The 27,122-nt window shown below is 46.9% G+C and overlaps 1 protein-coding gene across 3 annotated transcripts in view; it reads left to right on the top strand.

The window, feature by feature from the left end:
* The window catches only part of LOC147718601 (uncharacterized), a 408,142-nt gene that overhangs the window by 103,781 nt on the left and 277,239 nt on the right, over positions 1-27,122 (top strand). For all 3 annotated transcript variants that reach the window (XM_086918560.1, XM_086918561.1, XM_086918562.1), the window contains one exon: positions 15,681-15,762. In XM_086918560.1, the coding sequence (XP_086774686.1) occupies positions 15,681-15,762 (82 nt within the window). The remainder of the gene's footprint in view (positions 1-15,680; positions 15,763-27,122) is intronic.

Here is a 27,122-nt window from a genome sequence, read left to right as displayed (position 1 = left end):
TTGATTGCCTGCTCTAAGGTGTTTAGAAGTGTTTTGCTCCATGGGGTCTTGTCTTCTTCTTTGGGCGATGTTTCCTGGACATCTAAATCTTCGTCTGTCCTGCTCATTGAAGATATCGTAATTGGAGATTCCAGGTTTAGAATGTTGTTGCTCCTTCCTATATTTTTATTTTGGACTTTGTCCCATTCATGGGGGTTGACGTTTTGGTGTAAAGGTGTAGATTCCAGTCTTCCGTTACACCCTGGTCCGTTTTTCACATGATCTTGGGATCTGAAGGTGTCATGTGTACCTTGGCTGGGTTTTAGATGAACTTGTAACTGGGGTTGGTTGATGTTTTCCGTTCCTGTTTGTATGTCCAAGCTTATGTCGTCAGGTAGAGAGAAGGAAGTTGGCCATGAGTCTTCCTGTGCGGCAGTTTGACCCGCCACTAATTTATTCCTTGGTAGTACTTCTTCGACTTTACCCTGGTCCATGGACTTTATTTCCTTATCACTTTCATGAGATTGTGAAGCGTTCTTATTTATTTGGGCTATTGCCACAATGAGATTGCCGCAGCCAATGTTGCATTTTTGTTTGCCTGGAGACTGAGAGATTTGTTTCTTGTCAGATGATTTGTTAATATGACAACTCTCAGAGTGAGTGTCCTGTGAATCCTTGTTCTTCTCCTTTGAACTATTTAATTGGCGTTGCACATCCTCCTTTACATATGGTGCCGGTGTGGTCGGGCTTGATTGGAGGGCTTGTTCCTGCGTTTGCCCATGAATTGATGTCATGAGGTCCTTAGGAGAAAATAATTTTTGAATCCCTATGTTACGTTGTTTTGAGCTAGGGGTTGATAGCTCAGGTGCCGACACTAGTCTCTTTCTTTGTTGTGCCATCCTCTTCCTTTTTTTACTTGGCTTATTTGAGCCCTGGATCTGGTCTTCTTCGTCCTTTCTTGATCTTGCACTTGTGTTGAGACGCAGTTTTCCAGATCTCATTCTTTAGATCTATTAGGTAGAAAACCTAGCAGACTGATACCTTGGTGACTTGGTATCCTGGTGTCCGTTGAGCCAGTTCTACTACTGTACCTCCAATCCCACTCCACCTGCACTCCCCCACCTCCCAAGCCTATCTACCCCTCTAATAGGAATAGCTGCCGTCGGGGAGGATAGCGAGGTGCAGTTACGTTTTTGCGGAGACTAGCGAGGTGTATCGTGCAAGTTCTGGTAAGTGCTGCTTTGAGAGATACTTTTGAAGGGCAGATTTGCCGGGTATTTAGTAAGGTCCAGTATTACCCTGGGTCTGGAGTTAGCTTTCTGATGTTGTGTCAGGACTCAGTAATGATACCGGGTTGGTACCGGATTAGTGCCCGATTTTTCATTTTTCGTTAAGGTAGCCCGCTCCCAGCCACTCACAGCCCTTTCCCCCCACCGCTCCTTGCTGCTTGCTGCTTGCGGTGAGGAAACGTGATCCTGACGTTCTCCTGCCTAAGTTTACCGCCGCCGTACAGAGTACAGAAGTCCCCAGGGCTTACCGCTGTTGCTGTTGCTGAAGAAGGTAGCCCAGCCCCTGGCTCGCCAGCTCACCGGGATGCCATCGATGTGCAGCGGTTACGGACAGGCTACTGCAGGCGGGCTTCAATCGACAGCTCCAACAGCTTTCTGCAGGTCAGCTCAATAAAACACGGACTGGATCGGGCTCTCTTGCTTCAAAGCTTCAAAGCTTCAAAGCGCCGACTTTTGCAGCTCCGCGGCTTGAAGGCGGCTTGACGGTGCTCGTGGGCAGCTTGCTTCCGCTGCAGCCGCGGTGCTCCGAGATGCTGTATGCACCGCGGCTTGGAGGCTTGGAGGCGGTTTGTTGTCTTGATGGTGCTCGTGGGCAGCTTGCACTCAGCTTCAACCACGTCTCACGGTTCACGTTTCCCGGCAAAGGTAAAGGCAAAGGGACGCCGCCTCTCACCTCCGCCGCTCACCGCCTCTCGCCTCTCGCCTGCTCCTGCTCCTGCTCTCTCTCTCGTGCTGCTCACTGGGAAACGCCTCGCTCACACACCTGGTTTCGAAATCCAACCACTGGGCCTACTACTTATTGTCGGCCACATGGTGTGGTTTTACCAGGTCAATTGATACAAACCTGTTCTCCTTTCTTCCAGCAAGGGGCGCCACAAACACTGTTCTTGATCCGTGGATTGCTAGCACAGGTACTGGTTTTCTGTAAGAAGGCCCAAATTCCTTCTTATCCGCTATTTTTTCTCTGAACAGATCCCCGATCTTTGGAATCCAGACAGGTCTTGCTGGGACTTGTGGTTTCTTCTCAGTGGTCGTTGGCTTCTGTAATGTGTTGCTTAGACTTTTTCTTGTTTCATTTAAGTCCTGCAAAACAGCCAAACGGTCAACCGAGCCTAATACCCTTGCTGTTATAGATTGCTTTATGTCACGGTTTTTTCTTTCCACAACCGAATTTCCCTCAGAATGGAATGAACTTGAGTATTGCAATGTAATGCCCAAGTTGGCCATGGCCTCTTTGTATGCTTTGGAGCTAAACGCAGGACCCTGGTCAGAATGAAGCATGCCGATTGCATATGTGCTGATGAAGACTCTCAAATCTTTTATAACAGTTCAGGCGTCAGCCGAGCGCTGAGGCCACATCCAAATGAATCTTGAGCATGAATCCACTGCGACCATGATATATTTATAGTTGCCATCCCTTTGTAAGGGAGCACAGTGGTCCAGGTAAACACATGCTAGCTTTTTATCTGAAATTAAAAGAGGCGTCTGCGCCGGGCGTTTCACAGTTGAAACTTTCATTTTCTGGCAGATTTCACATTCCAAAACATAGTTTCGGGAGGGTTTTCTCATTCGCGGCCACCAGTATCTTTGCTTTAACAATGACACTGTGGCGTAAACACCTGCGTGTGCAGAGGCAAGTCCTTCATGTGCTGCTAAAATTAGTCCTAATCTATGTTCCATGTTTGGGAATACTCTATCCGCCACTCCAGGGATTCGAGCAAAGGGAACATTATTTGCATCAGTTATATAGGAGTACTTGAGTGGAAAACCTTTTGGAAGTGTTTTAACTCTGTCTTTTATTGAAGCAGTGACAGCTTGCATTATTTCGCTGTTTTTTTGTTTGTTTTTGAACAAGTAATTGCAGCTACGGAAGCCATTTGCACAGCTGCCTTTGCGGCTTCTTCAGCCAATGAATTCCCTGCAACGTGAACGCCATCACGGTGCTGACTCCGTGTATGGACCACATGAGTCTTTTGTAGTTCTTCCTGTAATTGAACTACTTGTTCCCAAAGCAACGTATGATTGATTGTGCCACCTTTTGCATCTTTGAAACCGTTTTTAACCCAGTTCTTCAAGTACTCGTTGTAAGATTGGACGCAGTAATGCGAATCGCACACTAAGAGTGTGGGGAATTCGCAGTCGTTATTTTCAAGCGCCATCTTGAAAGCCTGTAGTTCAGCTCGCTGAGCTGTGCAATCTCCTAGAGATTGAGTTTTTGTGACCATAGGTCGGAATTTACCATCGCGCCAACGAACTTTAACAATCGCACATGCAGCACTATAAGCTTCTTTTCCCTCAATTGCGGGCTGTGCTGATCCGTCTGTATAAATTATACATCCGTAATGTTCTAGAGGCAGAATCTCAGTGGGCAGAGGACATTCTTATTCGTATTGTAGAAATTCTTGAGTTTTCAAGTAAGGGTCAAAAACGTATTCAACGTCTGTTGAAGCAAGAGAATTAACCCCTTGTATCCACCTTGGATGTAAAGCTTTTGCATTCGGAATGCTCGCTTTTGTCGCTGCCTCTAAGGCAGGTACAGGCGTAACAACCATTATGCACTTTCCCTGTGCAAGGGCTCTTTCTTTTGCTACTGCAGTTTGAACCGCTGTCAGAATTTTTTCTGTTGAAGTTAATTTCATTTCAGCTTGTGTGTACAAGTGTGTTTTATAAGCTATTGGTACCTTTTCACCTTCATTAAAGGTTAAGTACGTGAATCCGCATCTCCCTGGGATCATTTGGATTACAAGGTTGCGTACGTTTACGCGTGTCTGTAAATGGGTTGTTGCTAACATGTCTGTTTGCACTGAACGCAAAATTTCTGTGTGTTTTTGAGTCCAATTAGTTGATTTGACATCAGGTTTGATTAGTTCATAGAGCGGTTTAACACTTTCTGCGTAATTTAGAATGTAAGTTCTTCTGAAATTCAGGAAGCCTAGAATTGACTACGTTTTTCAGCGTTTTTGGAGGTTGGAGCAGCGCACACTTTTCTAAAAAGTTTGCTGCCAGGCTTTTGCCTTCACTTGATAGTTTGTATCCTAAGAATAGGACATTGAGATGGGCAATTCTTGATTTTTTTAAAGTTGAATTTGTACCCTTCAGAGGCGAATCCAAGTATTATGGTATTCACTCTGTTCAAGTGCCTATCCAAGTCATGGTCTGTAAGATAGATGTCATCGACATAAGATAATGCCTCATCATACTTCGTTTGTAGTAACTCTGTTACTCTGGGTGAAATTAACCCTGGACTATTCTTGAATCCCTGGGGGAGACGACAGAACTGACGCTGTGTCCCCATAATTGAAAAAGCGGTCAAATACCTGCTTTCAGTTACAATGTTTTGACAGAAGAAACCGTTAGAAATATCTAATGTGGGCGCTTGCCTGCGTTGGCGGCTCTACAGGGCTTTCGGGGTTGGGACGCCATTGGCGTATCCACCCTGGGGATGTTGTGCGCGATGGCTCCCTCAAGACGTTTCGCGATCCTCAGGTGGAATAAAGCCTGCCCCAGACGCAATTCTTCCGGTACCACCAGCTCCGGCATGCGCTTGCCCCTAGCCTGGAGGGCCTTGACTCTATTCCCGAGTTTAGTCCATTGGAAGCGAAGGTTTTCATGGGTGACCTGGAAACCAAAAAGATATCGAATTTACCAGACCTTGGTCACTCACAGCGCGACCCATCTGGGGAAACTACGGGGGGCTTGGGAGGGGGATGTGGGGGCTCTGTAGGAAGAAGACTGGAGGTAAGCCTTAGCCGCACCACTAGGGGCAGCTATACCAGTTCGTCTCCGCCTCATCCATTTTAAATATCTTCACCGGGTCTATTTTACTCAGGAGCGGTTGTGGCGGGCGGGGCTGATCGCCTCCCCGGAATGCCTCCAGTGTGGCGGGGCTGAAGGCACCTTACTACACACCGTCTGGCAATTCTTGTCATTTGACCGGTTCTGGAGAGGAATATTGGCCTGCCTCTCTGAAGTCCTGGGGTGGTTGCTTTCCCGTACGCCTCAGCTTGCTCTATTACATGTAATGGAAGGGATCAGGAGGATTATTTATAAACGGCACCTGCTTCAGTTGGGCCTCACATTGGCAAAACATGATATTGCCCACATGTGGAAGGATGCGCGGGCGCCCTCTGTGGCTGCCTGGAAAAACGGTTTGGACTTCAACAACTGTAGCGGCCAATCTTTGTGGCGCGGGGATGCCTGCGTAAGCACTACAAAATTTGGAAGCGATGGGCTGACTATAGGGGCTTGTGGCTGGAACCACCGACCGAACCAGATGATATCTCGGTGGAATGAGGGAGGGGATGGGGCGGTTGGGCCTGGCTCATGGGGGGAGGAGGTGGTCCGGGCGTGTGTGTGCTCGAGTGGGTGGGTCTCGGTGGTGGTTGCGCAACCTGGGGGATGGGGGAAGGGAACAGTTGGGGTCCTGGGGTTGTTATTCTCAATGATACTGTATTGCTTGTCTTGTTTTCCCAAAAAAATGTCAATTGCTGCCACATAACTATGTGATTTGATACTGCAGTAGACTCTGGTGTGCAGAGTCATGCGCTTTTTTGTGCAACTTGACTGATAAAGTTTGTTTAAAAAAAAAAAGAAATATCTAATGTGGTTTTATATTTTTTGCGCACAATGTTATTTATCAGTGCTGCGCTGTGTGCATTTTGTACTGCAAAGGTTTTGCAACAGGAGTAGTCCAAAACTAGACGATATGTATTGTCTGGTTTGGAGACAGGAAACAAAGGATTGTTCATGTACGAGTTGCATGTTTCAGTCACCCCTTGGTATTCAAGTTGATCTAAGATCTCCCTGACCTGTTTTTTTAGATTCTTGCTTAACTGGATACTGCTTCTGAGCAGTTGGTTGATTTTTTTAACTGGATCTTATGGTTAGGACAATCCTCATCCCATCCTACATGATTTTTATATAATGCTGGAGCCTGCCCATTTTCTGGCATAGGTGTATTTTTTATGAATTTTTATGAATAGGAATATGATTTGAGAAGGCTTGCATAATGATGTCTTTGCAATGTGGGCACTCCCTGACGAATTCAGGTGGCCAGTCTTTTTCAGCTAGAAGAATGTCATAACCCTTAGAGACCTTCTCCCAAAAGAGTACTTTTATTTTTCTAGTTATGTCCCCCTCCATCCGGAGAGTTACTTCATATAACTTATGTGGTACACTAACCCTGGTATCGGCAGTTTCAACTTGAATATATTCATTCAAGTCCATTGTCTCCAGATGATCCTTCAGGATCTTGCGAGCTATGGTAACTTCTGCTGCGCTGTCCAGCATTGTCTGGGCCCACTGCCCGTTCTTGAGTTGTGTCCTCAAGATCCTCGGCATGTCTGATTTTTAGACCTGCTAACTTCTTTTTGGCGAATTGAGTTTTCTTATTTTATGGAACTTGTTGATCGTCTTTGGACTTCACACGTTCTTCCTTGTGTTCTGATCGTCCTCTTCTTTCCGATTTCTGTGAGGAAGTCTGAAAAGTACGAGAGGAACGTGTATCAGCATCTTGATATCTATCAGGTTTTCTCAAATTATCCCTATTTCTGAGGTTATACCTCTTTTCAGAGGGCTCCTTTTGAGGAGACATAACTCTGGATTGAGAACGCTTCTCTTTAGGAAGTGTCTGTCTAGTATTTTCCCACTTCTTTTTAGGAGTAGTGAGTGTTTTTAATAAAAAACTTTTTCAGGATTTTCTGTTAGTTCGGGTTTTACTGGTTTTCCCACCCAAACTATCTCTACCTAGTTCTTCATAGGATGTTTCTATTATTCTGGCCAGTTCATACAGTTGCTCGGTTACATCAAGTTCTTTTAGTTTTTGGCGGATTGCCACGGATGCTGCTTCACCTTTAATATTAGATAATATTATAGCTGAGACCTGTTTGAAATCTTTAAGTAGCTTCATACCCTGATTTAAAGTAGGCTCTGCCCTATATTTATTTTGAATCTTTTTCAGGACGTCTGTTATTACCGACATAGATGGAACACCATGTGTTTTTGTGTAGATTGCAGCAAAGACTGTACCCCGTGTCACAGTCCTCCAGGTGTGGTGCGATCCCCATTGGTAAACAGATTGTTAGTACACCTCATGAGAAACACAGGATTCTATCAGGACATACTGCCTCGATTTGAGTAATTTTTTGAGCTAACCAGAATGGAATTTGTTCCCTTTTTGTGGGTAATTTACCAATGACCGATTGTATAGTCTGTGGTGTAATTTTGTTTGTGTTCCCCTGATGAGGGATGTGCTGTGGAATTCTTACAGCAGGTTGGATTGTTAAGAGTCCGCATGACATATTGAACCAATTGTCTATGTATTTTAATTAATTGTTTTAGCTGAGCTAATAGTTCTACATCTGTCATTCTTTCAATGTCAGGATGTGGTGTATAGCTGGCCAGTACCGGCCATGTTGCTGCTCTGAGGCTGGTAATGTGATTTTGATGTTGTAGGACGCCTTTAAACCAGAGCTGATGCTCTTGGTAAGTTAGTGGAATTTCAATATCCTCGAAAGGAGTGTATTCTGCTGGAGGTTCCTCTATCTTGTAGAACTTGAACACATGTGTTAATGGATTTGCTTCTGGGAAGGTAATCCATGAATAGAATACCTTTGCCTGCCGGTATTCATGTGCCTCTATGACAAATATCACCCTACCACCTCTCGATGATAGGCCATTTGTTATAAGCTTTATAGGGATGGTTTTCCTTAGATTTTCCGGGATGATTATAGCATCCATGTCGTCTTCATTAAAACCTGTACTGTCAAAGCCCGGTCGGGCTGCTGCTGCCGGTTGCGTTTATGCCATTGTTCTCAATGTCGCTATTCGACATTGTTTAACCCCTTCCGTGCTTCGAACGTCCAACGGTCGTCGCGCGCACTACCTCGCTGGTGCTGCGCACGACCGTTGGACGTCCGAATCCCGTTAGCGCGATCGAACGTCCGCACTGGGGCGGAATGTTCGACGCGCTAAACGGGTTAATGAAAGTTGCAGAGAAAGTTTCAAGGAAACAAAGATAAGGAGCAAAATATTTTAGAACACTGTATCCTTCAACGTTGAACAAAACCAAAAACTAATACATAGGATTTTCGTCCTACTTAGTTATGACGGATTTTTCCTTTCACCCACTCCAGGCGTCTATTGGAGTATTTTACGGGAAAAAGGAGTCTCTGTGAAAAGCACAACTGCGTTACTCTGATATCTAGCGTTAAATTAGTGCCTTACCAAACGTTGGGCGCCATGTAGTGTAGTACCTATATTCCCAATAGGCTCTGCGCATTGGAATAATATATCCTATAGATGTGATGTAGGACTTAGGTCAACTAGGTCTCTATCGAATATATTAAATTTAATTGTGAGTGCCAGCTAGCTCAACGGTCACTAGAAACTTTCTCAAATTCACAAGAAGGGATTAGTTTCTGACAACCGCATAAACATGACAACTTTGTTTCCCCAAGATAAAATGTATCTTCAGAGTCGTAGAAACAATAGATAGATATTTTACTCAGTCAATTGTGCATGCTTAGCTTCACCAGAGGTGCAGAGAAATAGAGGGACTGGTGTTTTCAATAAAAGTATTTACTGAACAGTCTTCTTTCTCATGTAGAAGAAATTAACGGCTACAATCGTAATACTGGCTGTAAAGTATAATGCGTACAGCAAGAAGAGTATTATAAAATAATACTGTAAAAGCATGGTATGGTTTCTAAGCCATAAAATATATACATAAATAAATAAAGACTAAAAGTACTCAACTGGTGCTTCTAAAATACGCCTACCCCAATGTACCTAACCTAAGTCTAGTACGAGGGAAGAAATAAGTGTGGTGTAGCATAAGTTTAGTGTTCTTTACTAAGACTCTATCCAAGATTTCTCTTAGGGTCTAATCAGCTCCGTACCTAGGTTTTAGAATGAAGGACTGGTATCTCTGTCTCCGGACTCGATTTCCCAACAACCCCGCAAGGGGAGCTTGGAAACACTGGAGCTGGATTTCTCGGCAAGAGAAAAGACAGCGTCTCTCTCAGTGCGTCAACTGGAGGGTCGGCTTCCTTCGGCACTTGCTGTGGCGAGCTGCGTTGGGCAAGTAGATAGTCGAACTGCTTCAAACCACTGTGTGTTTGCTATGGCAAGTGTGGGCATATTTATACCTTGAAGGTGCAGAGTTTGACGTAAAGGTGGACATAATAACGTCATCAAAGAGTCACAGTTCTTTGAAAACTCCATGAGTTCTTGGATAAATCAATATTCAAGCAAGGGGAAGTCCCTAACTGCTGAAGCCGAGTTTTTCAAAAAATCGTTGTGGCTTTTCGGAACTAGTGGAAGTATCCATGCCTGTATTTGGACTGCATGGGCTATGTCTAAATATGGTTATGATTTCTATGCCTATATAAGGACAAGGTGATGTATACCTATATAAGGGCATGAATTGGGAAAATTACACTTGGGTCCTAAAATGCTATACAACAGTAGAAGTGCTGGGAACCCAAGGAAGCACCCAAGGTGAGTATCTAGGAGCCCGACAGAGGTTGTGTGCAGTGTAGGAACACAACCGCGTTCTCCATACAAATCAACATGTAAGTCGCGGTTGCACTTTTAAAGAAGGAGGACCCTTCCCAGTGGACCCTGAAGAAACCCCATGGAAGACAAGAGGTTGGAGAGACACTACACTTGTGGATACCTTAGGAACCAGGATACCTGCACCAGGGAAGCCGGGTGCATAGGTGTGAAGTGGTATCGGAAACCGCCATCGAACCCAATGGAGGACTTCAGAAAGATGTTGCTGATGGAGAAGGCAAAAGTGTCTGGTGGAACCCAAAGGGGGATTCAAGATGGGTAGAACCGCAAGCAGAGGGGATAGAGTATATGCCACTTAGGAGTGACCAGGTAGCACAGAAGACGAATGCCCACCAATGTCAGGTGCTGCAGGAGAGCTGACGGTGACCTTCAAACGACAGCTGTGTGAACCAGGAGCCGTAAAAAAGTTGTCTATTGTCGGATGTTGAGAGTTAAGGGGTCGGTGTATGGTGGGAGCACCGACAAGCCTTGGCAACTATAACTAACTAGGAAGTTGAAGAAGGTGCAATGTCAGGAAAATCAAAGTCCAGGAGACTCGCCACAAGCAGGGGAGTCAGGTCAGGCCCCAAGCAAACAGGGGAGCCCAAAAGAATTCAGATGTGACCCGGAGGCACTGGAGTCGCAAGAGGACCTCTAGCAGCTTACCATAGAAGCAAACCCATGGTGCAAATAATGTGGTGTGGTAGAAAATTCTAGTCACTGGAGATGCTTGAGGTTGGGGCTACTTAGAGCCAGAAGACCTTGATTGAAGGAAGCCAACAAGCCTTTGCAACTGCAAGTTGAAGCGGTGCACTGGGGTTCTGGTCCTGCGGCTCCGATGAGGGATACTGACCTCAAACTGGGTGAGATGACAGAACAGGCCTTGAGGGATGTGAAGAACCACCTCCAGTCCGTGGGAGCCCAGAATCAGCATACTGGTCAGCTAATTTGCGGTGCCTGCAGATGGAGGTAAGTGACTCCTTTACTTCAAGAGAGATTCGTTCAGGTGTCTTGGATGCCCACGGGCCTTAGAAGGTTTCCTGTATGGAGCACATGCATGGATGTTGCAGCAGACGAGCAGGTCGAAGAGATCAGGAGCAGAAGGAATCTTCCTGGTTGCAGCCTTGATGCCGAGAGCGAAGTCAAGCGTGCCCAGACAGTCTAAGTTAAAGTGGTGTCTGAATTGAATCGTGTCCCACGACGAATCTAGGGACCCACCCTCAGTAAAGCCCTTAAATACCCTAAGTAAAGGGCTGGGACGATTCCGGGGTCCAGCCCAAAGGAGGGGCTGGACAAGACGGAGGATACTCCCCTGTCCTTTGTCCAGTTTTGCTCTAGAGCGGAGCCAACTGCTCCCTGAACTGGTTTGAATTGGACTATGCTTGGAGGGCACCAAATGTGCCCTGCAAGTTGAGCAAAATAACAGCCTCGTTCCAGGACTCCAGCATAGGAGAATCACTCCTTAGCACCTCATTGAATAGTTCTAACCAGACTATGATTACTACCTCAGAGATCATTATGTAGACTTCATTTGGAACCACATCTGGCTCAGCTTCTTTCCCCTTGTTAAGCTTTTTGACTGCTGTCAGGGATTTATTCCCCTTATTTCCTGGTTCAAATATTGCTGTGCCTCAACGCTCAGTTTTGGTAATTGTTTCCCTAGAGCCAGTGATCTAACTCTGCCTTATCCACCTCGAGGTCTTCTAAGTATTATTCCTGCAAGAATGGAAAAAAAAAGCCTGCTCTATTTCTTCTGCGTCCTCCACCGCTTTATGCTCTTCATCAACCTTAATTCTCCTTATATAGTTATGAGACCTGTCAATCCTAGTCTTCATAGCCAACAATTTTCCACATTTATCTTCCTGCTCACTCAGACTTGCTTTTTTCCTTCTCTTATCCAAGCCACAGAGGAGCTTCTTAAAACTCCCCTCAGGCAGGCTTTAAAAGTGTGCCACACCACATAATTGGGGGCTGAAGCTAGGTTGCACCCAAAAAAAACAGTTGCTCCCTCTTCTATCCCTTTCATAATTCCTGGTTGCAGAAGTAGCCTTTTATTTAACGTCCATCTTCTTAATACAGAATATTAACTGGTAGTTTTAATTTTAAATATACACCGGTGTGATCAGAAATATGGATAGGTGATATTCAATATCCATGACTCTTTCTGCTTTAAAAGCTTCCAGATAAAAATGGTCTACCTTGGAATAATGACCTTTCTTCCGGCTATAAAAGGACGAATTTCTGGTCTTGCCTTTTATTTTACGCCAGACATCGCAGAGATCCAAATTATCTAACGTTGATAAAAAGATAAGCCCTGATTCTTGATGAGCTCATTTGAGTGCGGGCTGATGCCCTGTCTAGGGTATTGTTTAATAACACATTAAAATCGCCTCCCAAAATAAGTTGGGCATTAAAATCTAACAGACTAGAGAGCAGGTTGTTCAATGTTGTGACTTCATCCACGTTCTGGCCCTATTAGCTGGCTAGGGTGTACAAGGTCTGCCCGGCTTTAATCTCCGCTATTATCCAGCGCCCTCCATCATCTGCCTTTTACCTTCGTTGCTCATTGCTATAGCTACTCCTTTTGTACAGTGTTGCTTATCTGTAACTACAACCTTGTCTACCCATCTTTGCTTTATAAATAGTCCTATACTTTCAGATTGTAATAAATGAGTCTCTTGTAGCATAATAACTTTAGAAGAGCTTTCTTTCAAGTATTGAAGGACTAGGTGTTTCCTTCTTTTAATCCTTAATCCGTTTATATTCCACCTCAAAATATCGAGGAGTTCACCCCTTGCAATATCTCCCCCTATCCCCTCATTGCCCTCTATCGAACACCCCCCAACAACCTGTGACCCAATCTAACCCATATAAGGGCTTTTTTTTCTCCCTATGCTCCCCACCACGTGTGCACCCCCTCCTTTTTTTCCTCCTGGCATAGTAAGCCGATTCGAGTTGCCACCCATATTTCCAGTATTGAGAGTCCATTATTAGCTAACTCCCAACTCCTCATTAACCAGTATATCTAACCTATGTATCCCTTGCCGTGATTTATGGGCTATAAAATTATCCACCTTCTCTGGGGCAAGGAAGTAATGTATTTTGTTTGCCCACATAAGTTTCAAGATTGCTGGAAAGCTTAACTGCACGTGTGCTCCCACTTTCCTGAAAGGCTCCATTCGCTTACCCAGTTTTCACCGCCTATCTTTGGTAGTGCAGGAAATTATCCGATTTTAAAAGTAAGATCATGGACCAGTAGTGATTTCTCCTTTTAATGCTGCTCCCAGAAGTTTCTCTTTTGTTGTAGAAGACTGAAAGTTGACTAGAATGTTCCTGGGCTTCTTCCGCCCGAGATTCAGTTTAAAGGGATCTCGATGCACTCTCTGGATCTAGGTTTCCAGATTCATAACAGTGACCACATGGGGAAAGCGTTAGTCAGATCTACCGCAGATGACTTAACATCAGTACCCTCCAACCGTTCCCTAACCTCAAAGATCCTGATATTTTTCCTGGAATTGTTCTCAATTCTATCTAGTTTCTCTGTTAGATCCTTATCCCTTTGTGTGAACCTTCCTACCTCTCAAGGGTTATTGCTCACGTTAAACCCCAGCTCCTGAACCTTATTTACTAGAGCTTTTGTGCGTTGTGCAATGATCAACATCTTCTCCTCTAGACTCCGACACATGTCCTGTATCACTCTCTGGTTAGCTTCTGATTTTGAGAATTGTTCCTTAATCTCCAATTAGAGTTGACTTATAATACCCTAGACCGTCTCCAAGCCTGACATGCTACTGGACTGGAATGGACGTTAATTGGTCCAGTGGGATGCAATGTTTGTGCCTCTCACACACATCTACCATGCTTTCTGCACTTCTACTCCCTTCCTTCTCACTTAACGTTAAGACAGATCCCTCCAGTGGTGAAAATCTGGATGGAGTACGAGATTTTTTGCTTCCGTAGTTTTATCCTTCTCCTGACATACCCATTTATCTACTGCTCCTAGACATAGTGTTTACTTTAAAGTAGGATCTCTGTGAGGGAGTTACTTTTTGACCTTTTAAGGCAATCTTGTTTTTTTCTCATTTAAAACAATGTCTTTCTCTTGTGATATGCTATTAAGGGGGCTCTTAGCTTTCCGTAGAGTGGACTCTTATGGCTGCTTATTCTTTCCTCTAATAGGACCAATCTGGGTATCTAAATCTTGTAATAAAATGGAGCTCGATCTAAACTTGCATCTTTTCGCCAAATCTTGCTCCTTCACTGCCAAATCTGGGGTATCTAACTTTCTTTGCTCTCCTATCGCCACTGCATCTATCTCTTTACCACCTTACCCTCCAATCGGAGGCTGCAGGTTCCATATGATCATGCTTGGCAGTGTCCCTCTGACATTCTCCCCTCCCTCGGCTCGGTAGGTTCAATCGGCAGTTGACGGTTCTATCCTTCTTTTTCCTATGCCGTTGTTGCCATGCAGCTTCTTTTACCACCCACGAGCTGTAGCCACCAACTTTTCCTATGATAGTGCTGACTTTTCCAGCCCCGGACTGCTTACGTATCGGGGAAGGGCATGCTGAGGCTCTCTGATGCTAAAGAGCGTGCTCGCTGCCGTAAACCACTGGAGGACGGGGCGCCCGGACATCAGCCCTCAAGTGTCCAGAATTCGAAGGATTGTGCCTCACCGCTGAAGTTAGCACCCTTCATCTTTCCTCTTAGTTCCTCATCCCCAGAGATAGCAGTTAAGCCTTTAGTCACTTAACACTGCACTCTCCGGGAATCTCCTGGAACCCACGGGTGGCGCTCCCAATCAACCCGGCAAGCTAACCGCCATGTTCCCTCTGGCCGCCATGTTCCAGTCTTAAATTAAATCTTGAAAGAAGATTATTTTCTAAAATTATGGTGGATCTCCTGTTTGAGCCGTGTGTTATGTATTAATCAATGTGTGTATAACAAATGTCTTGTACTCCTCTGTGCTAGGCCTAAGGCTGCTCACCCACACTACCACACTTTGGGTTTACATTGAGCCCTGTACACTTCTGGGGGAATCTCTGGACTCTGTGCATGGTATAACCACTTATTGGTATACCATATACAGGCCAGCTTCTTTCATTCATGGTTTACACCTTATCATTCTTGATGACATAATAGGGTATCTCTGTTATGTTGTTTGTCAAAACATCCAAAACTAAAATTACCTCTGACATAAATATTGCGGCCTGAATTTAGTGTACCACATTGAAAACAATATGAATGATATTTTTGATGGACTAAATTTAAGTCACAGTATTTTGGTGCCATACCCTGTGCTGCATACAGAATGCTACTACATGGTGCCAGACTAGAGTGAAAAGAGAGTTTTCATCACCCTACTTGATTTATGGAGTTGGCTTGGATTATGTTTAAGAATGTCTGTATATTAAACATCCAAAAGGTGATGGGAGGAATGCTTTATGAAGCCAAAATGGTCCTAGGTTGCTTGTGTTCCGTTTCAGTTAGGACCTGGCCAGGCATTTAGGCTGGTGTTATCATGAGAAGCAGGATCAAGTTGGATTTGCCTATGGCTGGGTCTGAACTGAGATGGCATGGTGAGCAAAAGAACAATGGGTTGGAAATCTACCCAGAGTGATGGCTGGTGGTTAGGCAAATTGCAAGCGTTCCTCCCATCAACTGTTGTGTGTAAGACGGTCTGTATATTCTATTGTGCCATTCTCAAAGAAAGTCCCTATCCAGGGAATTATGATTTTAATCTTGGTGCATCTTTCCTGTTCGAGATCAGTAAATACAGAAAGAATTGAGCTGTTGTCAGTGGTCCATGAACGTAACAAGTCATGCTTCTTGTTTGTTTGTACTTGATCTTCCTTTTAGAAATCACAAAGCAGCTCTGATAATGTGCCCGATGGCCCTGCCCATGGTGAGGATACAGCAGTCCACGAAGCGCTTGAAAAAGGTATGGCATTAAGAGAACATGACCCATGCATACATCTTAGCATTAAAGTAGGCTTTGAATGCCTTGTACTCCTATTGAAGTGTATGCACGTAAGAAGCTTAATGTTTTAATGCTAATGTGATATCTGGAAGTAGAGTGAACACAAGTATAGTCAAAGTTATTTGTGATAATGCTTAGGACTTGTAAATTACTTGTAGAATGCAGGGATTTCATGGCTTGTCTATGGCAGGTGCTTCGAAAGGTACAACTGTCATTGCATTGGGAGAATGCCTGTGTCGGATCAAATGAACTATGCCTGAATGTAGGTACCTCTGATAAGACAGTTTGGACTGAGGCCAGCTCAGTACCTTCAGAAATTCAAGGAAGGCAAGAGAGCAGATGATGATGTGTTTGAACTGAGAATCATGGTGTGTCGCATGATTAGAATGGATGGAGGTAGAGGATGTTCATGCCCTACCCAATTAATGGCAACAGAGTGACTCAGAGGGCAGTGCTCCACCCCACTTATGCAATACCTGTCTGACATGACAGAGGAGAATCCAAAGAAACTTGCATTAACTGGCACGTGGTTAGATAACAAAAGGCTGGAGCAGGATAGTTTGGAGCCAAAAGAGAAGAACTCTCAACTAACTGGCTTGCAACTAGTGGATAAGACTTATGGCAAGTTTAAAAGGTGCAAGGCTGGACAGAGAATGGAAGGGAATTTGAATCCTATTCTGGAATAGAAGGGCAAAGGAGGGCTCCTCCATGGCCACTGTGGTCACTTGCTGCACGTGCCGCAAGGATGGACCTTAAATAGAGATTATCAGGTGAAAGATCCTATACCCTCTGAACATATCATCAGCAGTGTGTTAAGTGTGGGCGAATGGACCCAAAAGAGACCAATGAGACTCAACCTATTTGCTATAAACAGTTGGGAAAGTGAGCAATATGTAATGAACCACATCTATCTAAAATACCATGGAGTTTGTGTTAAAAGCAGGTATTAATAGTCTTTGGAAGCAAGTATTAATGGAATGAAGGCTTCTGCCCTGAGAGGTAAAGGGGCTCTCAGTGGTATGGCTGAGAAGTATCTCAAACCTGAAAAGATCCTTCCTGGTACCAATGGCACTAGCCCTGGTAACCACTGAGGAGTAACTGAAGTACGCAATTGCCTCAGTAGAGGCAGAAGCTGTGGCAAGACAGCCATGATACATGAAGGGGTAAGAAAGAAACCGGGTCCTGGACATCTTTTGGGTAATGATTTGATTGCATGCAATACCTGGGCCGGAAACCTACATGGCTTGGACCATATTGGCTGTGTTGATCAGTGCACAGGCTGCACGTCAATCTTGGGAAGAGACTGTGACCATCCAAGATTTGCAGAGATCAGAAAAGAGTATTATAAGAAATTGGGTTAGTAGTTGAAGGGGGTGAAACCCTACTCAAGCAACAAGAACATTCCTTATCAGGGTGAAGTCACAAGCAATCCCTAAATAAACTTTTGTTCAACCCTCTGGTAGCTTGGCACCGAGCAATAAGGCGTACCTTAGAGGCTGCAGGCACTAAATGGGTAGGACAAGAAAATGCCAATTTTCTAAAAGTTAAATATGTTAGGGGTGGGCCCTTAACACAGCTAGAATGGGCAGATGAATACTAAACACACAAGCCTCTAGCTGGCTATTTAGTAGGCTGCCACTAGTTTAGGCAGACTAAGACCAAACTTCCTAATAAGATGGTCAGCATAATTTATTAATTCATATTTGTTCATTATTCTTCATTTTTTTATATATATTTAGAAACGACAGAAAAAATACACTTCACAAACTACATAACATCAAAGCAGTTTTGGGACAACTATTAGCAACCAGTTATGATGATAATCCAGTCAGTAACAAAAAAAAACTGTGCAGAAAGTAACCCGCACCAACAATGTCAAAGGAGCAACCACGGGTTACAAACCACAGGGGAATAAACATTTGAAGCAACACGGTGACCCAAGTAAGGAAATTCAGAGAGCTTCCAATTTAGTCAAAATCAAGTACTGTATTCTTTTCAATCTTTTTTAAAAAGGCCTCAGCCAACGCGTTTCGTTCCAAACGGAACTTCGTCAGGGCAAAAGTTATAAGCACGTTCAGCATAAACCATTATTCCCAGTTGATCAATGTGTCTGTACAGGACCCAAGATTGTCCTCGCTTTGTAAATAACTTTAACTTTATATTTTGAGATATATATCAAGCAGATCCAAGGGCCAAAGTTCTTTTGGGAGTCCGAATGAGAGACTGGTACAAAGACCGTGAATTTCAAATCTAACAAGGAACACTGGCTGTTACTTTGGCCCTTGGACCTACTTGATATATATATATCTCGAAATATAAAGTCAAAGTTATTTACAAAGCGAGGACAATCTTGGGTCCTGTCCTGACACATTGATCAACTGGGAATAATGGTTTATGCTGAACGTGTTTATAATTTTTGCCCTGACGAAGTTCCGTCTGGAACGAAACACATTGGCTGAGGCCTTTTTTTAAAAATTGAAAAGAATAAAGGACTTAATTTTGGCTAAATTGGAAGCTCTCTGAATTTTGTTACTTGGTGCACCGTCCCTTTCTTCAAATAATTCTGGTATCTGTTTAACAGTGGAGCATATGTGTGGCAGTCTCCGGATATGCTGTGCACAAAGCAAGGACTTTTAAATTTACTTTAAAACTGAGGTGCCTAACCATGGTCCGCCACACTGTCTGTCTTTAACAATTTACATTATTTTTCCTGTTGCTATAGATTTTTATAATAAACTTTGTCCTCTTATGGTAATTTATGCCAACACGTTTTGAATCCCACTTTATTATACAGGATTCTCTTCAGGGCTGGGACTGGATTCTGCAAATCAATAAACAGAAAAGAAAACAAAAATGCATATTTGTGGGGGCGTGGCCAAGGCGGCAAGCATGGCGGATGTAGCCTAAGCGAGCTCCGTCCCACCGGCGACATATCCGTCAATTATCCTGCGTCTCCCCGACCCAGAGACGTCCGAAAAGGGGTGTTCAGCTATTGGAGGCGACTGTGAAGCCCCGACGGCGATCTGGGTGACATTGACGCCTAAACTGCGGCGATCCGGGCCCCGAGGTGGCGAGGCCTCCCTAGCACGCAGAAGCCGGGACCTCGAGTCTGGGTGTACCCGGGCGGAAGTGCAGTGAGGCCGGGGCCGGAGAGGAGCAGTGGGCTGGATCGCACTTCCGGTGAGCAGTGGCCCGGGGCGAGCAAACTGTGCGGCACAGAGGGGACAGCGAAACCTGCAACATCGCTGCAGCATCGAGCCATTGGAGGCTGGGTAAGCCAGAAACAGGAGGAGCGCGGGGGAGGCTGAGCTGACCCCACTCGGCGGTCGTATCGGACCGCGGGGGACTGTTGGGCTGCAGGCGCTGAGGGGAGTCTCTCCTGTTCCCCCACCCCCCACCCCCCACCCTCCAACGGGTCTTTGACGGCAGTGGCGGCGCTAAACACAGCAGAGGCTGGTGGCTCGTGGCAGGCCCGGCTGAGGCCCGGTTATAATTACGCTCCATACGCAGCGCGCCACTACATACCCCCTACTCGGCGGTTAGATCGGACCGCAGGGGAGGCCTTCGAGGGCGGGGTGCCTGGGTGTCAAGGACTTGACCCTGAGCGGTGACGGGCTGGCGGTGGCGCAGAAGTGATCAGAGGTGGAGGCGGGCAGACCCTGTGATTAACCGCGCATAAGAGTCCCCCTGGCTCTCAGGGAGGGTCCTCGGTGGAGCAGTGATTGTGCCCCCGGAGTGGCTCCTGAACTGAGGTGGGACCCCCAACATCTCTAGCATTAGAAGCGGTGTGATTGTTCATGATGAGGATGGATGGGGGCGCCCAGGTATTGGTGTGAGGAGACGAGATAATACGGGTGGTCACACAGATTGGCCTAGGAGTGGACGGTAGTCTCCCCAACGCCCGGGAAAGCGGGGAAGACCCTGACACAGATCCACAACCGAGGAGGCGAGTGCGGCTGTCCTACACCCCCACAGTAACCTGGACTCTGTGCCCATATCGGTAGGCCACCATGACGAGGGGTGGCAACAGTGGTGGTACCTCAAAACAAGGAATGATTGACAAGTTTACCGGGCCGACTGGGGAGCTGGGGCCTCGGGGGGGCCCCCATGCGTCGGGTCCGGACAATGCAGCCCTCATGGCGGCGATAACGCAATCTAGAGACATGCTGGATGCAAAAATTGGGGCAGTTGGGGCGGATGTTACTTTGCTACACCAGGATTTGCAAAATGCCGTGACCCGCATTACTGAGACTGAGACCAGGATCACGGGGGTGGAGGATGACGTGGTGACCCTAAAGAAGAAAGTAGCCAACATGGAAGGGATTCAAAAGGGCCTTGCACTGCGAGCTGAGGATGCAGAAGGGCGTGCTCGGCGAAACAACCTGCGGTTTGTGGGATTTCCGGAGGGCTGTGAGAAGGGCGACATGGAGGCCTTTCTGACCCAATGGTTAGAGGGGTGGCTCCCTCCGGAGTCCCTTTCGCGCTGTTTTATAATTGAGCGCGCGCACCGAGCACTGGTCCAAAAGCCGCCGATGGGGGCTCGCCCTCGACCGGTGATAGCCAAGCTGCTCAATTACCACGATCGCGACACTATCCTGCGACAGGCGCGAATGAAGGAGCCCCTATTATTTGAAAACCACAAAATCCTAATATTCCCGGACTACACTAGACTAGTGCAGCAACAACGTCAGTCCTTTACTGCAGCTAAGGCGCGGTTGAGAGGCCTCAATATCCAATATGCCTTGCTCTACCCGGCCCGCCTGCGTGTAGTTTTCGAGTCCCGGACCCAATTCTTTAATACTCCGGAAGAAGTTTTCACCTGGACGGACGAGATGGTCCAGATCAGAGTACATACCCCTCCGGGCCGTGACTGTGATTCATCCTCCACGGCGGGGCCCCCGAGGACCCCCGGCGATCGCGGAGCAGGAGCAACTGGAGGTCACGTTCTAAGAAGAACCCTCCTCCCAATGATGGGGCGGCGGAGGCAACTGAAGCTACTGACTCTCAGAATCCGGAAGCATGAGACCCCATGTCACTCGGCGGATTCTGGGCATGGGCCCTAGGGAGTGGCTGGAGGGTCGCGCTCACCTCGTGGGCGAAGAAAACTCTTGGGATTCATCACCTGAGACTCTTGACGAATAAGTAATTGTATAGCTATGGGACGTGGGTTGGAGGATGGCAAGGGGAGGGCCGTCATAACCCCTCAGTTTAGAGGAGTTTGTTAAGAGGGGGGTAAGTTGGGACCAAGTAGGTAGTTTATGGGGATCCATTGGGATAGTGGGTCTCTGACCTCCTGTTGGGGGCCGGAGATGATCTATACCGCGCCAGGTACTTCAATGTTGCTGAGGTATGGGGAGGGGGGTGGTGGGGGGGTTGTAGGGGCGGTTTGGGGCAAGGGGGGCTGGGGGCTAGTTGGGTGGAGTTGGGTAGCTAGGTGTGAGTTGAGGGGAGGGGGGGTTGCTTTCAACTGCACAGTGTTCTTTCAGGTCCTATTGAAACATGATGTGTGTGTGTGTGGTCTCTGACGCCCGTACCATTGCTCTTTCTGCCCATAGATGGCGGTTGATACCCCCGAGACAGGCCTCCAGAGGGCATTGATGCGTGTTGTGAGCTGGAATGTACGGGGGATGCTGGATAGGATAAAGAGGGGTGCAGTCCTGCGGCTAGGGAAGTAAGAAAAGGCAGATGTATTACTGTTGCAGGAGACTCACCTCCTGGGCACCAAGACCCTTAGCTTACAGCGTTACGGATATCAGCAGGTGTTTTATGCTGGTTTTGTGAGGGGATCCCGAGGAGTAGCTGTCTTAGTACACCGCAGGCTGTCCTATGTTCATGAGACTCAATGGGTTGATGTGCAGGGCAGGTATGTGTTTGTCCAGGGCAGGATAGGCACTGAGCCGATAGTCTTCGGGAGTGTGTATGCCCCACCTCCACTGCAAGGTGCCCTTCTAGAAAAGTTGCTTGGTGTATGGGCCGAGATACCAGATGTCATGGCAGTGGTGGGCGGTGACTGGAATGATGCAATGAATGGACGGATGGATCGTCACAGGCTGGGCGGAGATCTGCCAGCGGACACACCCGCTAAACTGAATGGCATGGTAAGAGGGATGGGATGGGTTGATGCATGGCGATACCAACACACCCAAAGCCGTGAGTACACCTACGTTTCAGAAGTACATAAGTCCTTCTCCAGGATAGATTATTTGTTTGTTCCCCACACCTGGGTTGGGAGGGTGGACTCCACTTCCATATTGCCAGGCGGCCTGTCGGATACTCCCCGACAACGATTGACTTACTTCTCGATAGAAGACTACAGCCATTCAGGTGGCGCCTTTCCACGTGGCATCTGCAACAAGACAGCTATCAGACACACATGAGGGAGGCAATCGCTCACTACTGGAGTGATAATGACAGGTCTGACACTGACGACATGACCCTCTGGGAAGCTCTGAAGCCCACGCTCCGCGGGGTGGACATTGCCTGGTGTGTAGCTGCCCGTAAGACACGTGGGGAAGACATAGTGAAAGCGGCGAGTCGGGTCTGAGACCTGGAAGAAAGATGCAACACCGGAGGGGATGCGGAAGATGTGGGACAGCTGCTACTGACGCAACAGTCATATGCCTCCCTGCTATTAGATGAGGCTCGACAGCTGTGGCTGGCGACTCAGAGTAGAATTTACCAGTGGGGCGATAAATCCAGCACTATGCTATATAGGCTTTGCCAGAGCACTTTCCATGCACAGTCCCTACCGGGTCTTCGAGATGGGGCAGGGTCGCCCATGACGGCCCCGGCAGATTTAGCAGCCAGCTTTGCACAGTACTATGCAGCCCAATATGCCCCCCGGGAGTCCCTCCCGGCAGAAGACATCTACAAATTCCTTGCTGACCTCCCGCCACGAGCGATCTCCGATGAAGGGAGTGCTCGTCTCGAGCTCCCTCTGTCAGCTGAAGAGCTAGGCACGGCCCTCGGAGAACTAAATGTCGGCAAAGTCCCCGGACCCAATGGGTTCCCATGTGAATTTTTAAAGAAATTTCATCTCCAACTAGGGACATACTATGAAAGGGCGTTGGAGGCAGCCAGAGAGTGTGGCCGACTCGCGATGGACTGGCGACACGCCGAAATAGTGGTCTTCTGCAAGCCGGGGAGGCCCCCTGAACAACATGAGTCCTATAGACCAATATAGTTATTGAATACCGAAGCGAAAATACTGGCGAAGGTACTGGCCAATCGCCTCCTCCCATATATTACTGACCTTGTCCACCCAGATCAGGCTGGGTTTATGCCCCACAGAGCAACAAGACACAATATTAGGCGCGCACAGGTGGCAGTGGAGGCGGCCCGGGCGGCAGGGATCCCGGCGGCACTTCTATTGGCCGACATAGATAGGGCCTTTGACTCAGTAAGTTGGGTCTACCTCCGCGCACTCCTATCCCGCCTGAATCTCGGGCCCCACTTCCTATCATATTTGCAGCTGTTCTACACGGACCTGACGGCATCGGTAAGAGTGGCTGGGGCAGTGTCTGATCCCTTCTCTATAGGTCGAGGCACCAGACAGGGATGCCCCCTATCGCCATATTTATTTGCCCTGGCTTTGGAACCGTTAGCGGCGTGGGTACGGGTGGATGCACAAATGCGAGGCATTGAGTGGGAGGCGGGACCTTCTGATAGAATCGCACTCTATGCTGATGATGTCCTATTTTTCCTCACAGACCTGAATAGATCTGGGCCGCGGGTCCTTGAAATTTTGTGAATATTCGGGGAGGTGTCGGGCCTTCATTTGAACTTACGAAAGTCTGTGTTGTGGGTGCTGGGAGAGCGAGGAGGCCTGGGGTCCTGGGCGGCGGCGTTGCAGGAAGCGACTGGAGGCCTTAAATACCTGGGTGTATTCCTGACAGACTTGCGTGGGGTCTCCTGGACGCGCAACGTTGTGCCTGTATGGGATCGAGTCCGATCGGACATGACAACATGGTCCCGCATGCCCCTGAACGTGTACAGCCGCTCGGCCATATTTAAGATGGTGGCCCTCCCGCGTCTATTATACCAACTGCAAAATCACCCGTATCCTGTTTCACCGCAGTGGTTCAAACCGGTGGATTCAGCGCTCAGCCAGTTTCTTCGGGCCGGGGGGGCGACGACGAGAGTAGCACTCAGCACATGTTTCCTCTCCACGTATTGTGGTGGCCTGGCAACGTCTGACATTCTGTCCTATTATCAAGCTTCTCACCTATTGGTACTGAATGAGTGGTGGTATGGGGACCAGAGCGACCCGACCTATGCCCTGGAGAGGCACCTAATGAACCCTGGCATGCTACATACTATACTTTACTCAGCGACTAAGAGAAAGAGGCTCCCAGTGGTTACTCAAGTTGTGTTTCACATATGGCGCGGAGCACTACGCCGTATGGGGTGGTGGAACAGACTAACGAGGGAAACTCCATTGTGGCAGAATGGGCTATTGCCGGCGTTGGCGTCCCTGCAGGGGTTCCGTGGCTGGGACGCGATTGGTATATCAGCCTTAGGCCATGTTATGAAGGGCACGACCCTCAAATCGTTCCAGGAGCTACGGGAGGAATACAACATGCCCCAAACCCAGTTCTTTAGGTACTTGCAGTTCCGCCACGCTATTACACCCACCCTGAACGGTCTGGAATCATTGCCCGAATTTAGCCCATTGGAAGCTAAGGTGTTTATGTGGGAATTGGAAAGTAAAAAAATATCTAATATCTACCAAACGCTGGTTACACATTGCTCCTCTTCCCTAGACAAACTGCGGACTAAATGGGAGGGAGATGTAGGTGCACTAGAGGAGGAAGACTGGAGAGAAGCGCTTGCGGCTCCAAGAGGAGCGGCCATTGCGGTACGCCTGCGATTCATTCAGTTCAAATATCTGCATAGAGCCTATTTTACTAGGGAACGGCTGTGGAAGGCTGGCTTGATTGCGTCCCCTGATTGCTTAAGGTGTGGTCGAGAGGTGGGTACTTTTGTACATACGGTATGGTCGTGTGACGGGCTGAGGAGTATTTGGTCGGGAGTGTGGGACTGCCTGTCTGAGGTGTTGGGCTGGGAGCTCTCCCGCTCGCCACAGCTGGGTCTTCTCCATGTCCTGGAACAAGTGGGGGGAAACATCTACAAACGACATTTGCTGCTTTTGGGCCTTACAGTGGCCAAGAGGGATGTGGCTGGAAAGACCCCAGGGCCCCCCTGGTGGGAGTGTGGAAGAGGGGATTAGATTTTTATATGGGACTGGAGCGCCCGATCTTTGAGGCCAGGGGCTGCCCTCGGAAGCATTATAAGATATGGAAGAGATGGGCGGACTATAGAGGACTGTGGCTGGAACCGCCAGTGCAAGATGAAGCTGAAGCAAGACAATTGGACACTGATCCCGGGTGATGAGGGGTACACACAGAATGTTTCTTAACATGCTTTTTGCTTATAGACTAACTAGACGCTGTGCAGGGGTGGGGGAGGGATCCGGGTAGGTGGAGTGGGAGTGGGAGTGGGAGGGAGAGGGGAGGGGGGGGACATAGGAATGTTACCTTATTTTAAACTGTTGCTTGAATTGCCTATATATGATTATTACTCTAATGCTCACAGCTTCTCCGGTGTCCGGGGCGCTGTGCTTTTCTTGCAATCTTTCAACAACACAATAAAATTTTGTTCTGAAAAAAAAATGCATATTTGTGTTAGAAAGCATCTCACCCTCTGTTTCATCTATCTATAACCACTACTAAAGACAATCAGAACAGAGTGTACCTGATTACTAAGTTTCGAAATTTGTGCAGCAAGTTGTCAGCATGTTTCCCTGAAAGCGTCAAAGAAACACTCCGTTATGATCCTCAAATCTTATGTAGTGTACTTGTTTAGTGATGGTTACAAATCAAATCAACTTACTTTAGGAAGTGCTCTCTTAGTCCAACCTACAAATGGTTTTAATTTCCTTTGAGCAAATAGGCGTTGTTTGAAGAAGGGAAGGGAAACTCAGTAGTTGACCGCGTATTATTGACATTTAAAGACAATACCATTAATTACAAAACCTTCCAGTTTGAAAAAGATAAAAAGAACTTCAATATCAAGGTGGTATACCCGTATCTGAAAGGATTTTTATACAGGGACTGAATCACGAAGAGCTTTATTGGATACAGAGGAAGATCTAAGAATATGTTCCTTTCTTTCTCTGATGTCTCTTCCTCAGAATCTACGGGGGACTCCGATCTTGGCGAAGGTCAATCAAACTGTAATCCGCAAAGGCAGAATACTTTTTTAGACAAAGGCCAACAACAAAAGAAGATACACTTCAAAACACAGCCATGAGAAATGAGGTCTTGTTGACAATTTTACAAATGGTAGCCACTTCCCCAATTGTCAACCTCTCATAAGAACTTGACCCATGACGAAGCTTCAGTTCTTGAATTAGGTTTAAAATGTGTCCCCAATTTTAGACAGGATGTGACTCACCTCAAAATCAAAGCAGCGGCTTTCTTTTGAAAAATTAAACTGAGAGCTTGTATTTACAACAAAGACTATATGACCCCAGAAGAAGTATCAGGTCTAGCAAATAAGTCTACGTTTGTTCCTTATGCCCACACTGTTCCAAAACAAATCTTGGCTTTTGAACAAGTGGTATTGTCTGCATTTTAGCAAATGGAGAACAAAAAATCTTTCAAAACAAATAATCTAACACCACAACAGAAGGCCCTGTTGGATCTCAAGCAGGATAATTCAATCGTTATAAAACCGGCCAATAAAGGCAGGGCATTAGTACTCTGGCCAAAGAAAATATATCTTAAAGAAGGACGAATTCAGGAGAAGTGTGGCTCACTGGTTAGAGGAGGCAGACCTGAAAGCAGAGGTCAGCCCGGGACCAGCGTTCAATTCCCGGCTCGGCGGGGTCTTGAGTCCTAAAATGTCCATGGACTCGACAATTTTCGCTCCGGTGCCTACTCGATTCACGGGTTCACACTCTGTGACTCTGGGCAATAGCTTGCTTAATCTCCACAACGGCCCCTCGTGGCGGGATGCCTGGCTTTCACCTTGCGGATACCCTGCCGGGGTTATCTCACAGGGGAATACCAGGACGGGTTACCCTAAGCAAGCGCTTAGAAACCGCTCGGTGATTTGCGCTATATAAATTCCTGTACATTTACCATTCAGAACACCGATTGGTATCAGAATGTCACAGAAGATCCCAGCCGAGAAATACAGAAGCCATTAAACCGATTCTCACCCAGGGCCTTGAGACAGGAATACTTGACTCCAAGGGGTTTAACTACTTGAATAAAAAACATCCCAGAATGCCGGTGATGTATTCTTTTTTAAATGTA

This window comes from Lissotriton vulgaris, chromosome 4_1 (assembly GCF_964263255.1).
Source record: "Lissotriton vulgaris chromosome 4_1, aLisVul1.2, whole genome shotgun sequence".
Lineage (NCBI taxonomy): Eukaryota > Metazoa > Chordata > Amphibia > Caudata > Salamandridae > Lissotriton > Lissotriton vulgaris.
The sequence above is the reverse complement of the archived record's forward strand: the minus strand, read 5'-3'. Positions and strand labels throughout refer to the sequence as shown.